The sequence below is a fragment of the Armigeres subalbatus genome, chromosome 2 (genome assembly GCF_024139115.2).
Source record: "Armigeres subalbatus isolate Guangzhou_Male chromosome 2, GZ_Asu_2, whole genome shotgun sequence".
Taxonomy (NCBI): domain Eukaryota; kingdom Metazoa; phylum Arthropoda; class Insecta; order Diptera; family Culicidae; genus Armigeres; species Armigeres subalbatus.
The window spans coordinates 222329398-222345202 of NC_085140.1; the positions used below are offsets into that span (position 1 = coordinate 222329398).

General features: G+C 36.6%; 1 protein-coding gene across 7 annotated transcripts in view; it reads right to left on the reverse strand.

Moving 5' to 3' along the window:
• LOC134215933 (uncharacterized) overlaps positions 1-15805 on the reverse strand; it is a 40375-nt gene that overhangs the window by 3007 nt on the left and 21563 nt on the right. For all 7 annotated transcript variants that reach the window (XM_062695008.1, XM_062695007.1, XM_062695012.1 and 4 more), the window contains 2 exons: positions 12892-12962; positions 9069-9188 (listed from right to left, as the gene is read on the reverse strand). In XM_062695008.1, the coding sequence (XP_062550992.1) occupies positions 9069-9188; positions 12892-12962 (191 nt within the window). The remainder of the gene's footprint in view (positions 1-9068; positions 9189-12891; positions 12963-15805) is intronic.

The following is a 15805-nucleotide window of genomic DNA, read 5'->3' on the forward strand; positions in this document are numbered from 1 at the left end:
AATAAAAACAATATCGGAAATAATTTTTAGAGCTAGTTTAGTGGAGGTGTTTTTTTTTTCATTAAATGAATTATTTGGCGGTTCTGTTTTGAGTGGAAGGAAAGTGAATTAATTAGTACGCGGTATCATATCGAACGCAGAAGTTTAGCGAGACTCGGGTGTTTAGTTCTGCTTTGTGTGGAATAGTAAATTAATTATTGTGTTATTGATCGCGTTTCGTAGAGACGTAGACTGCCGTTCTACGCATAATTGTCCCATGTTACCTTTGATGAAAAATCTCAAACTCAAGTCAATTTGTCCCACCGAAAAAATTAAGTTGTGGTTTGATGATGAAAGAGACTGAAAACCGTTTAAATAAGTGGTAATTCGTTTTATGTCCTGGAAAAGTCTTGCCTACGCTCATAACATCCCAAAAATATTTGTTAAATTTTAAGATCGATTCTTAAATTAGTGGGACAAATTGACTCGACTTTGTTTTTTTTTTTTTCATCAAAGGTAACATGGGACAATTATGCGTATAACGGCAGTAGATCAGCCGCCATTATTGACTGAACAAATATGAGTTTCAGAAACGTGTACTTTAAAATGAGAAACTAATCACAAGTCTCCTAATGATTTCGCAAGTTCTAGTCGGAGTAACAACTACGTATTATACGGTAATGCGTTGCAACTACAAATTGTCATAATGCTCATGCTAAAACATAAATGTAATTCATAGTTTTTTATTTCACGCGAGCTCATCGCTAGTATTAGTAGGGTAGGTAGTATAAGTATAATTTCCAACAAATTTCCAACAATTTCGTCAAAAACTAGCTTCTTCAGCTCAAATTGTTTGTTGGTTTGCCAATCCGAAGGCGACGAGTTCTGTTTCCTGTTATATTGTTATACGCATATACCACAAACAGAAGTCAACGTCAGTGTCACATTACTATTAAACATGATATAAGAAATGGTTGAATTATTCTTGTTTAATATGAAACGTGATGAAACGTTGTATGGAGGCACTATTATTTGGAAGTCGAGTGGAGAAAATTAATGTTCCGGTTCCGGCTCACATCCAGCTCGGTGAAGAACAGGGGGAAGCATGCAGATCATTTAAATTGCTATGCGCAGGCCACTAGTATCACTGCAAAACCTGCTGCCACGCAGGTGGCTATTCTGATGTCGATTTTGTGAGCTGATGCAAAGCTCTTAATAAAAGATCTGGAGCTGCATGTGGTGGAAAGGGCTTCGATGGAAGCCGTTTTGAATAAACTGAAAGAAACATTCACTCCGAAACGAGAAAAACGATCCGAATGTTATGTCAAGCGAATCCAATGTCTCGTGACTTTACGGAATCCGAGAAGACATGCGAACTGAAGGCACAATTCGTCAAAGGTATTGTGAATCGAAACTTCAGAAAGGAACTCCTCCGAGTTGACAGTGTATCGCTTAGCAGATGGTGCAAAAGTGCAATAGAAGAGAAAAAGATTGAAAATCTTATGCTTGCTTACAATCGTCTGCATACTGCCGGAAATGTTGGGGAAATGTTCCCACGAAACCAGTACCCTAAATTTGCGAAAAAGAATCCACGTGGTTTGGAGGGACTCAAACTCCAGGAACCTTGGATTGTGAATTTGTTTATTTTGGAAACATGTGCTGCGCAAATGCGCCACAAATTATTTAATATTGTCATACCCTTCTTAGCCGTGCGGTAAGACGCGCGGCTACAAAGCAAGACCATGCTGAGGGTGGCTGGGTTCGATTCCCGGTGCCGGTCTAGACAATTTTCGGATTGGAAATTGTCTCGATTTCCCTGGGCATAAAAGTATCATCGTGTTAGCCTCATGATATACGAATGCAACTTGGCTTAGAAACCTCGCAGTTAATAACTGTGGAAGTGCTCGATGAACACTAAGCTGCGAGGCGGCTTTGTCCCAGTGTGGGGATGTAATGCCAATAAGAAGAAGAAGAAGATACAATATTAAATGACACGCAGGCAGGGATTGAATCCAAAAGAGAGAGTCGATTGGTATATAACACTATGGGTCTCCGAGCCTCCTATCAAAAGTTCGGTTCTAGCTAGGGTAATAAAGTGTGGTAATTAAGGATTCCTTGTATTTGGTCCCCGCTACCAACAGCAGTCTCAAAAATAAAACATAATTAATGTTAACTTGCAGACAGTTGAAAGACTCGAATTCCTCTTGTTTGAGTCTAAACTGTATGTAGCGGAAACGAATTTTTAAGCAATTATTTCAAAAACCTCGGTACCCGGTCCTAAGTTGAACTGACTGCTGGAAAAATCGAGTTAGGGGTATAAATACGTACTAACTCTTCATGAACAATGGTAGTCAGAGAGGAACATACGGAAATTCTTATTACTGAACAAATTCTCTTGCTTGAAATGGTTCCAGTAGACAGAGCTAAATCCCGGGTTTGCAGCTTTACTGGTGATATTCTAGAAGCAAGACAAGGATGTGGCTGGAGCTCCGATGCATGATTTCCTATTGATAAGGGGCGCGCTTTCAAGGGGATTGCTCTGTGTCAAGGGTGTAAATAGCGGGACATTGTCATGGTGCTCTTGAGAAAACAAAACAACAACTGGATCAAAACCGATACTGCATTGCTTATCAATAGTAATGGAGTAATTCGACATGCACTTAAACACTAAGAATACGGGTAACGCTGCAATAGATCTAATAACTGATCGCAGTGGCACACCAGAAAAGGAAAAAATGGATCTCCGAGCCTCCTATCAAAAGTGCGGTTTTGGAGCGAACCTATGGTCTTTCCGTATACTGCCGTTCTACACATAATTTCCCATAGGAAATCCCAGTAAACATGGGACAAATATGCGTATGATGGCAGTATACTTCACATCTAAAAAATTATACATTTTTAATAAACAAATTAACACTATTATGCTCAAACTTACTTTTACTTATGGTATGGTATTATGCACAAAGATAACCTCAAAATGATTTAATAATCAGCAATGGAAAATATTTTTTGAATATGAATATGCCGAGTTCATGTTAGAATGTCTTAATTTCGATCAAAATTTATTTATTACAAAGCAGTTGAGCAGTTAATTTTTTGATGCGCAAAACTTTCGTATGCAAACTGAACAAACTATTTATAGGAGGTTAAATGTAATCACCTTTCAATTTTCAACTAATTTGTCCGCTAGATGGGCCTTGCTCAGTGATATTAAAAATTCGCTGGAGTTGGTTTTTTCACGTGGGTCGAAGCTTAGTGAAGAAAGCACCTGTCTAGCACACTGGGGTCGTTCGTTAAATCCCCACAACAAAGTGGTTACCTCCAATACATTTTTTGAACTAAATTTTCCACATGGTGTGCAGCTCTTCCCTCAGAAAACGACGTATCGCGCTTTTGCTGCCATTATGCTCGATTCTTGTGGAAAAATAACATTGCAGCGTTTTTTAGGGTGCGAATGTGCCTTTCGAATATGAAACACCGCGTGCGGAAATGGAAATGCGCTTGAAATGTGCAAATGCGCTTTTGGAAACATTACAAAAGTCGCGCTATGTATCGCATTCACAGCAGCCTACAATAATTCATTTCCAGCCGGGTAGTCAATTGCTTTGTATTGATTGTATATTATTGTCTTTTTGACGTAGAATTACGTCCTTCGGTAAGATAGGGGGGTCATTCCAATGTTTCAAATTTAGGACCGTCACGAAAAGAGGTTAGGAAGTACGAGCCATTAACTCAGCCGTTTTTCAACGGATTCCGGAGATTTTAGTATGCATCGATCAGTAAACTCTCTAAGATTCTATACAACTGTTGTGAACAAATGATTCATGCATTTAGCAATTGAAAAATTTAATTTCGCCAGCCAATGTTGAAATTGCACTTTAACAGTTGGGCTTATTCTACGAGTGGAGTGACGTGAGATTGCTCGAATGACGTGAGAAGAGTCGTATAGCCCCATTTGAATAACATGGTCACCTCACGTGAGAATTGCTAAAATCGACTCACCTCACGTCACTCGACTCGTAGAATAAGCCCAAGTAAATTGCCACCATTTCGGCTATTAGCCATTCGGCATAAACATGCATAAAATGATAATCAAATTTCGTATTCACTATCGCACTATACTCATTTTGCGGTCGTATCTTTGATACAACCCTCTACTTTTTTTCAACTGTTATAAAAGAATGAATTGAATTTATGTGGGTCATGATGGTATTATACCTATGTATGAGCGTGTTTTTAATAATGCAATAGATATCCTATATTATTTGTTTATTGGTTTATATAATTCTCTACTAATATGTCTAAGGTCTTATTCTGATGTGTAAGCCTTGCGAGCAAAGGCATTGGATTACCGGAGATGGCGAGTTCATTTCTCGCCCGGTCTAGGGTGTTTTCGGGTGGGAAACATTCTCGACCCCCTGGGCATAGTGTATCCATTGTACTTGCCACACAAGATACATATTCATGCAATGGCCGGAATAGAAAAGCTTTTTATTAATAACTGAGGAAATGCTATTAGAATACATTGAAAATCAGGTCAAGTTCCAATTGGAATGTAGAGCCATTGAAGAAGAAGAAGAAAAAGAGGAAGTTATCTACAATAAAAACACAGCACATACATTTACTTGTACTAAAATTATGCTTAATACGGTCAGCAGATGTCGTAGTGATTAGTTTTTTATATGAACAAAAGATGGCACACGTATATAATCCAATAGGTTTATTTTATCATAGCACCTAATGACCTCTGGTAGTTAATAGCGAAAGTGATTATGCCATCTCTAGTCGAATTGTTAGTAATGCAGATTTTAGAACATTTTATGAATTCTGTTTCTTTTTCAACAAATATTTAAGGGGGGATAGGATAATAAATTTTAATAAAATTTAAAAAAAATCAAAAAAACTTCTCAGATTTCTTGAAGATTATTTTGAAAAGCCTCAAAATAATCCGAATTTTATTTTGGTTGCCCCCTCAAAATATTATTTTTGCGCAAAAAATGCGAGGGGGGGAGACATAATAGATATGAGCCTAGTGTCTTAAGGAAAGTTGTAGCGGATGGTATTTCAAGCCACTTTGACAAAGACACCCCATGGCCCATACCCATAGCACGATAACATATATAGACTTATATAGCACGAGATATGTGACACTTGCTGTGGAAGGTCCCAAAAATAAGTTTTTTGAGTTAACCTTTTTCTATGTTTCAGGCATTTTTACCACCTTTTACAAAGTTATTTGACTAACAAAAATACACGTTTTTGTAGAACATTACGATGTTCTATCTCTTAAAATTGAAAAGTTATTTGAAAAAATGTGTTTTTTCTAGGGGTGTCTTAGAATCGTGTAACTTGTTCCGGCGCAAAATGGCGCACACAACTTTTTAGTACACTGAAACTGCTGTATGTTTATTCTTATTTCGTGGTTGAAGCTTGTATTTACACGAAATTACACGTGAGTTATATAGATTTCAAATGTCCTTGAAATACTTGGGCTTGAAATACCATCCGCTACAAATTTCCTGATGACACTATCTGGTTTCGATGGTTAAGCGAAATTTTCATCACACTTTTAGGTGGATTAATCATTTTAAAGATTTTCTCAAAAGAGGCCCTTTTCATATCTAACGTCTTCTCCAAACAAACTACAGCGAAAAAATCAACAAATCACTGTGGTATGGTAGGCAATGAAAAGTGTTCTAATACATTTCTAGAATTTATAATTCTACATATCGCAGTCCATCAAGAAGCTTCTACTTCTTCTTCTATGGCTTTACATTCCAACTGGAACTTGGTCTGCTTTTCAACTTAGTATTTTATTAGCATGTCCTCAGTTATTAATTGAAAGCTTTTCTATGCCCACCATTGCATCGTGTATGGCAAGCACAATGGATACACTATGCTCAGGTGTCGAGAAAGTTTCCAACCCGAAAACATCCTATCCATCATGAAGCTACAAGGTTGTAAAACTAATTGAACATATATTTGAAATTCTCGTAGCAGTTCCTTATTATTCAGTTTCACGAGGAAGACTTTGGGGTGGTGGCGAAACTATGATACAATGGTTATGTTACACGTCGTTGATAAGGTGCTATGTTTAGATTACGTTTTTATAATAATTGTATAGAGTTTCAATTTTTTTTGCCTTCATTAGGGAGGTTTGCAGACCTAGGCTGGCTCAACTCTTTTATTTCAAAATTATTTTCACTTTATTATTATTATTTTTTAATTTCAAAATTATTTTCACTTTATAAATGGTATTTTTTTAAATTAATTATGATGCAATGCCCACCATTACGCATATTTGTCCGAAGTACACTCTGGGGCATCAAAGGTACCCCCAGTGGTACATGTACCCCAGGTTGAGAATCGCTATTCTAAAAAGTTGTTCGTTATTTAATTTTGAGGCACTTTGCTGAAAAAACCATCGATGTATGTCGTTTGTATCATTTGTTATGATAATTTCAAATAATAACGTTAGGGTGATTCTAAAAAATTAATACTTTGATTATAACTTTTTAGTTTTATTTTTTATCAAAGCTATGGCTTCCACAAAGTTTTTAATGCTCTTAAACTCACTCACGTTTTGGATTTAGTGGATTACTAAGATATCAATGTTTTTCTCAAAAAAAATCCGTACATTACTAACTCAGGAATAGAGGTTGCGATCGTTCCGAGCATTTGAAGTGCGCTGGCACGACAACCAGCTATTTCACTCGCAAGATTTTTTTTTTATTTTATCATTGGAAGTCATTTAAAAAAATAACTTTCTCTTTTCACAATTCACTTCATATTTCTTACCACTGAAAGTCTTTTTTTTGCCACTGAAGGCTTCTGAAAAAATTTACGCTTTTTTCACAATTCACTTAATATTTTTTTACTTTTCTAGCGGTTTTAAAAAGTGATCCACAATTGGGTACAAAAATATTTGATAAAAAAAATCAACACTTCATACAAGTAGCCGCAAAATGTTTCCATTTGTGTAAAACAATATAGTTCCTTCGGAGCTAAATCTCTGGCTTTCCATTGATGTTTATATCACTATAGATGATATTGACTTGCAAAAAAGTTCTGAACGAAAAGCGCAACTGGAGATATTTCGCTATTTTCGAAAAATAAAAACAAGTTAAACTGCCAGTTGCCGATGAATTACTTGATAAAATAATCAAATATGACGTGAATATGCCTATTATTATTGTTTCAGTCGATAAAGTTTGTAAGCGGCTCTCGGATCTGGACTCCACCAAAGATCCGGGTCTATCACCACTTTTCTTGAGACAATGCGCTGAAGCTCTTGCACATCCGACGTCATTTATCTTCAACCGATCCTTATCTAGAATTTCCCGAACTATGGAAGCTGGCAGAAATCATTCTAATTTATAAGACGGGATGCTTACACAACGTCGAGAACTATCGAGGTATTTCGATACTTTAGCATTAGCATTGTTAGGGTGTAATTCGTAGATTGGAATCTAGTGATACTCATGTTTTACTTTTGAGATCCTTATCTAGAATGCTATTAGAAATCAAGAAGGGGAGTGATCATTGATTCCAGTCAAAAATAACAAAAGCATGAAAATTACTACTACTGGCCACGTCCATTGTCACCGTAACTATAGAAAGAGGAAGGAAGTGTTAATGTAGTACTTACTTAACGAGAGGCCACCGACTTAGCGACACCCTCATAAGTATCACGTAGTTGGATAATGAGGAAGGTATTCGTTGGGTCAAGATTTGCCTGTAGCTGGCAATGTTACCGTGGTAGATCTTACCTCGTAACATACCACGTAAAGGTGTCTACCCAGCGTTAAGGGTCAGAACCATCGAGTTATTTCGATACTGAGCTGTTTGTCGAAGGTTCTTGAATGTATTGTCTATGACAGTTTGTATGGATTAGCTGTAAGCTCTTTAACATCCGTACACCATCACGGATTTGTTAGGAACTACAATCAACTTAATGTCTTTTGTAACCAGCATAAGTAATAAGATGGAGAAGCGACGCCAGGTAGATGCGATTTATATCGATTTTGCATAAGCTTTCGATAAAGTGACACATGACCTGCTGCTGGCGAAAAATGGGACTCCCGGACTGGATAACTGCCATACTTGACTTCTCGGCTTGCCATTGTTAAGATTTGTGGCTATGAGTCTGCGCGGTTTAGTATTCCCTCCGGTCTTGGTCAAGGTAGTCACCTCGGGCCTCTCCTGTTTGTGCTATTCATAAATGACTTGTGTTCTCTTAACGAATCGGATAAGTTGTGATACGCGTACGACTTGAAACAGTTATACAACCTGTGAACAAACAAATGTTGAAGATATGACGAATAAATAAATACTGAAATAAAATATTGAATAATAAAAGCATTGAATAATAAAAATCCAGATTAATCCAACTAGCGGCGATAATGTCTTTCTTGTTGGAATCATTTGGTTTCCCCCTAGGATATGCAGACTTGATCGAATTCCATTCCCAAAAAACTTGAAACAACAAATTTCCTCACAATGTACATTGTACACATTACGAACACATTCTCTCATATTAGATTATTATTATGTTTATCTTCATTAAATTAATTGCAAAGATTTCGTCGATTAACGAGCCGAAAATTAAATTGATTCACTTATTGAATTTGGCGAGAAATTTCAAATGACACCATGACGCTTTCTAGCACACCAAAAAAAAACACACAGACACAATCGCCGGACACACAGACAGTTGCTCAGCTCGACGAACTATATCGATTAGTATACAACATCATGGACCTCAAAGCCTTCTATAAAAACTTCGATTTTGGAGTGAAATGATGGCCTTGTTTTACGAGTAAGGCAAAAATATATAGGGGAACTGTCCTGTTTTCCATCTCACTGAACATATATTCATCTCATCGTAAAACAATGAAATACAGCACCAATCTCGCCGCTTCTTTTTGCTAACATGCGTGCTCACTGCTGAAAAAAAAAATTACAAATTCTTTTTTATTAGTTTGTTTTTGATGGGATGAACATATGAGCTGTGAGATGAAGTGCCGACAAGTTTCCCTATATGTACTCGACTGACGAAATATTTTTTTCTCGTCCATGTTCTAACTCACCTGCATAACAATCCGCTGGCCTTCGTTTCCGGTAATAGTTCAAGTCATCTACACTGATGTACTCATGAGGGTACCAGGGATTAAATCGATCTTTGTAGGGTCGATAATCCAATACTGCAACTAGAATAAATATTTAGAAGATAATTAACTTCATGTGATTATGCGTTCTATGAAGGCAATACAAAGAACATTATGTCATTGTTATGAGAAAAAGTTTCATTTTTTATTGAATGTACAGTCATAAAAATCTTTGTAAACTGAAAATCAAATCTGATAAAAGTTTTGACCAATATAATACATATAGGCCGGTGCTTCCCCTTTTATTGACGCAATAACGCACTTCTCGGGATTAGAGTAATTAAAAAAAGATGCAAATGCAATCATATTTAAATACCTAGCTATTCGCGAGTAGCTGAAATATCCCAAGTAACAATACAATACTTCGAAGACTTATGCTAGAGGTTTCATAATGGCATGAACAAAAGCTTATGGTTTTATTTTGGCTCTATACAGTTGTTATGTAATTAGATCCACAATAAAACTAGAGAACCGTGTTTTGACTTCAAATGTAAAACCTTAGCATCTAGGTTCTACAATGTTCTTGTGTTTCTCTTCAGAACTATAAAATGGAATTTACATAAAACCAGCAGGTAGGTTATATATTGGTTTTTGTCAAGACTTATATAAGCTGTCACTGTATTGTACATCCAGTTGAAAACCGAACTGAGCTCTCGCGACAATCGCATTTTCTCCCATTTCCGGATGTCGCAACTGCATCGAGAGTAGTGCGCATCTATGCCATAGCCGTGCGCCATCATGCGCACCACTCGCGATGCAGTCGCGACATTTGGAAATGGGAGAAAATGCGATTGTCGCGAGAGCTCAGGTCGGTTTTCAACTGGATCTACAATATAAAACCATCATATAACCGTTTCTCCCGAAGAAGACCTGCATAGGAATATGAAAAGTGTTTGTTTATGTTTTTCTGCTTCTTCTTCTTCATTGGCATTACATTAATGTAACAAAGGTCCCGCGTTTCGCGGGACGCTGCATTTTTCAACTCCATTTTCAAGTTATATTAATTTATACGGTCTCACAAATGTTTTTTAATATTTTTTTTGCCCAAAATCTATGCGGAATTTCCAAGCTAGTGACGTAATACAGATAGGAGTCGCTTGCTGGTCACATTACATTACATCCCCCATTTGGACATTGCCGCCTCGCAGCTTAGTGTTCATTGAGCACTTCCACAGTTATTAACCGCGAGGCTTCTAAACCAAGTTACCATTTCTGCACTCATATGAGTGAGAATTCCGAAGCCTGCATTTTTGCAATTCCTGATCATAATACCTGGTTTACAGTTTCTCTTTGAGTGATAAAACAACCTACTTTTCCATAAATTATCTTTTTGCAACTAGTTGCACAAACTACTATGTATTATGCAACTCATTTGAGCACCCATTTCGTTGGTATGGAAAAGTAGGCCGTTTTATCACTCAAAAAAGAACTGTAAACCAGGTGGGGAATGACGGCTTTGGAAGGTTTTGTTCTATTATTGTCAGAGTTTTTTTTTATGACTGATTATGCTCTAATTTGGCCAAAATATTCTTTGCATATCAAAGAATATTGTGGCCAAATTTCATAAAATTTGGTCGACAAAAACCCCCTTCCAATAATAGAACAAAACCTGCCAAAGTCGTCTTTTCCCCTATTATAATTGCAAAAATATGTTTGTGATTCTATACTTTTTCTTTTTATGGCAGCGTTCATTATTCTCCTAGCGTATGAAATGGTCGTATCATTGTTATATCTTGGTTCTGAAAACCATCAAGTCTGGTAGTATTTTATGTTTTATGTGAGGCTTGAAGTGTATTATAAAATCGTTGCTCCTGAACTGGAACGCATATCAGGTTTGAATGATTGCAATAAAAATTGGGCCGTCACATGGTTGTATAGCGGTTGGGGAGTTTTGAGATGTACTTGTATGAGTATGTACTTTGGACTCCGCAAGACGCTCCGATCGAATAGAGTTCGCCGCCGTACCAAATTGACAATCTACAAAACGCTAATTAGACCGGTAGTCCTCTACGGACACGAGACCTGGACGATGCTCGTGGAGGACCAACGCGCACTTGGAGTTTTCGAAAGGAAAGTGCTGCGTACCATCTATGGTGGGGTGCAGATGGCGGACGGTACGTGGAGGAGGCGAATGAACCACGAATTGCATCAGCTGTTGGGAGAACCATCCATCGTTCACACCGCGAAAATCGGACGACTGCGATGGGCCGGGCACGTAGCCAGAATGTCGGACAGTAACCCGGTGAAAATGGTTCTCGACAACGATCCGACGGGCACAAGAAGGCGAGGTGCGCAGCAGGCAAGGTGGATCGATCAGGTGGAAGATGACTTGCGGACCCTCCGTAGACTGCGTAGACTCTTATATACCGCACAGGCCACTTCGGCCTTAGTCTGATTAAATCATAATAATAAGGTTTTGAGATTGGGTACTGAAATACGCTAAAAAACTCTAACCTTTAACTATTTTTAAAATCGAGAACAAAAACGAAAAAAAGCTGCACGTGTAAACTGGAATTGTTGGTTCGAATTGGGCGAATTTTTATGCCAAAACTAAAAACTGCACTTGTTTGATTTTTTGTTCTAAATTTTAAGTCAAAGGCGTCAATAAATAAAGGTTTTTTTTAAGTTGACCTTAAATAAACCAGAACTGATTGACGGGTAGATTACAGATATATTAACTTTCCTTTAATTTGTTTTTCACTTATTGTGACCTTGTTTTACGTGGATGTTGAATTCTAAGGGTTTTTTCTGGAATTGTTTACGCAATTTTTGTACGTAGACGCGTCGGAATCTATCCAGTTAAAAACGGATTTTAAACTCTAGGTGTTTTCCCTAGATTTTTTTGTGCGATTTTTTTACGTTTTTTTACGTCGGTTTAGAAGTCTAACCAGTTTTTTTACGCCAATTGTGAGATTTACGCCAATCAAAAAAATGTGTTCCAAAAATGTAATGGTTTTGTTGCCAAAATCGAATGGGACTTTACTCATATTTAGGGAAGATGATTCCCAAACCGACCAGTGGTCCCACACCGACACCCTGGTCTTTCCCACGACTCTACGACACTTCCCATAATTCTATTACCCATGAAGTCATTACCCCGAAGGATACTACCCCGAATGACTCACTACCCCAAATGGGACACTGCCCCAAATAAGCCAGTACCCCGAATTGCAAGTTTAATCTTCATTTCAATGAAAACAATTGTTACTCAATACAAGTTTTTTCAGAATCCTTATGAATGATTACCAATTGTTTTACGAAATAATCGTCGCCTCCTGTTTGCGCTTTTTTTCGGCCAAGTTCACCGTGTAATAGGTACTAGCAAGTACTCGACTCATTTAAAGTAGGACTTAATTCTCTTTTTGCATTATACCATGCAGACGCATTGATTTAGAAAAGGCATCATCTCATATGTTCGCCATATAGCGAGCAAACGCGTTCATTTAAAGAAGGAATTATTTCTTCTTTTTCCCTTTTATCAGGCAGATGCGTTGATTTAAAGAAAGCATTATTTCATCTGTTTGCCTTATACCGGGAAAACGCGTCCATTTATAGCAAACGCATTCATTAAGCCCTCTCCTTCTCACGACTTGTTTTTAAGGAGAAAAAAAATGTTTTAATGTTATTTTCCACAGCATAAAATAGTAGAATACGAAAAAAAAGCTTAATTATGCTTACCTAAATCAAAGTTATTTTCCATAGCTTAAAATAGTAGAATATGAAAAATAAGCTTAATTATGCTTACCTAAATCAAGTCCTCGATATAAATTTGGCTGTGACAGTGATACTTCATCGAGGAAATATCCATCGTCGTTGCTGTAAAAATATGAGAATTAAAATGTATATTTAGGAAATACTCTACAAACTATGTTTTATTATTTATTATTTTATTTTTATTCACCTACCAACCAATAATTGAATTTAAAGTGTTACAAATTGCGCCATCGACATACATTATAGGACATTTTTAGGATTGAAAGGTTTCAAAAGGATTATAAAAACTCAGAGAACTCTCGTAAGTAATGGAAGATGCATTCGACAATTATTTTTACGTTTATCTACCCTATCCAATTATCAAAACTTTCTTTCCCTGGGGATGCAGAACTATTCTCGGTCTCTACCCGAACAGGAGCGACGACCTCGATAACATAAGTTGGTGTGAACTTGCCTTGAATAAGTGGTAAAATGCTAATTACAGGCATAATATGCTTAGGTATTTTAATATCAAACGAATGATAATTTGTTATGCGTTTGGTATTGCAATAACAGGTATGTTATGCCTGAATTATTTAACTTATTAATTCTTGGTATTACTCCTCTGGTATTTTACCTCTTATGCAAGGAAGTTTATAACAGAGTAAGATATCTATAAAAGAATTAGGTATCATTGAGTTTGAGTCAAACTTGGCCGGTGCGGTTATTGATCTATATTTGTGAGCTACGTAAACGTGTACTTCGAGAATAGGTGGTAAATCCCAAACTCTATGCACTCTGATAGTAGTCTAATTTTCACCAGTTCTGATCAATCACGGAGTAGCAATTATAGATGTATACGGTTAATCTAAGCTAAGCTAAAGCTAAATAACATTTTTAAATGTTTAAAGATATGAAAATAGGATCTTAATCTTGTTTCATGACACTTTGAAACTCCCAAAGATCCTATCATAAACCACAGACCTGCCTTTGAGTTTTATCGACATTTATATTATTCGACAGTTTATGGGAAATCAAAAAGTTTTCTTCGGGATTCAAGTATAATGAAATATATTTTATTGTTATTCTTGGATACTCTTTATAAATATTAGGAAAATCATGAATATTTGTAATAGTTATGGTGATACCTTTTGAAGCTAATTTTATATTTAAAATGATCCATCAACTGTAGAGCTGATTTCATGAAAATGCTCAAGAAATCTAATAAATATAATAAAACACACTTATTCTAGGTGATTGATATGAAATCAATAGGAAATACAAGTTTTGGCGTTGTTGACGAATTCCATTGTTAGATTTGAATGATACTTCCGAGTAGCGAATGTGATATTGTTAACGCGTTTAGAAATGAATCTTTTGAAATCTTTGAGAAAAGTGTCATAAGTTTTACATATCATCAATTCGGTGTATCACTACTGATGCTTTCAAATATTTGTGTTAATATCACAGACTTTTTAAAATTTATATTTTTGCTGAATGCGTATTTGAGCAAATTATATCTGTACAGATAACCAGACCGTTTATTGTTTTTTCTTGTTCGAAAATCTGCTCAAAATCACAATTAATGGTATGCAACATGTAATGCTCACTAAATATAAGAGATCTTATCATAAACTTTGTAATTTCATTTTAAAAGTAACATGTCACTTATCTTTTATTAGCATAGCAATTGCTATTGTTCATAATGAAAATGCTTTCATTGGTAACCAGATAATTAAGTTGAATTCTGTTAATGTATTAATGCCATTTTTTGTTTGTTTGTAATTATCACTGGTGAATCTCACTTAAATTAACTGGGCCTTTTTTTTTTTCATTTATGACCTGTGAGGGAAGTCAGATTTTTACTACTCTACTACGGACATAGTTGTCGTAACCGGCCGTAATCACTGGCCGTTGCATCAACAATACCAATGTTGTTGATGTTCATCGACGTTCCGATTAGTCGAGTATTGTACCACCCACTACTCGTCATCGGAGCGGATGGTCGCTGCTACCTCCGATGAGACATTCCGAGATTGGCAGAATGCGCTTACTCACCATCAGAATGTTATCAAGAACTCCTTCGGATCCACTCCTATAGACCCTGAGATGGGCCGCCTTGGCCTGTCGATGGTCCTGCTGCTGAATATGCGTTTACACATCAGCCGAAAATTGCAAATATTTCGACCATTTTACTCCTTTTTATAAATATATGTAAGAGATATGGTCCATTAGTGATGAGATAACACCCAATAAGTATTTTTCATGCCTTGTTGCCATATCATACCATTAATGCCTTCAAGTTGCATTAGGTGTATTTTTTTTACCTATACTTCAGCTTTTATAAATTGGTAACATCGCATGTTCAAGAATGTGAGATATGCGTAAGTGCCGTACTTCTCTTTTGAGCACTATCAAGTACATTTAAGCAATACTAAATTATGTTTAGCTTTTTTATGACTTACTTGCTCACACTACAATAATTTGGAAATGCTAATACCATCTTCATCAGGCATAAGAAATGTTTTATAGAAGTGGATTTGAAAGCGAGCGGAGGGCAATATTTGTGATGATATAAATTTCACGACCTTCCTTATGCCAAACTCCCGTATGAAGAAGGAGAAAAGAGTTTTAGTGTGGAAGCTGATATATCTCCACTCAACTTTAACTTCTCGCAGAAGTAATACACGCATCCATTGTTTGCAGAAATCGCTCTCAATAGATAACAAACAACGATAAAAGAAAAGCGGAAACTTGAATGCATCATCAGAACCAGTGCTTCCCGCGTTTTGAGCTTTTTAAAAGAAATTTATCATTTGGTTCCCGAATCAGTTCTTTATCATTACAGCTTGCGAAAAAATCTCTCACGGTATGCTACATATTGTATATGTAATATGTATACAGAGATGATAAGTGAGCGACTTTTTCATTCTCTTTTGGATTCATTCCCTGCACGCATCCCATTA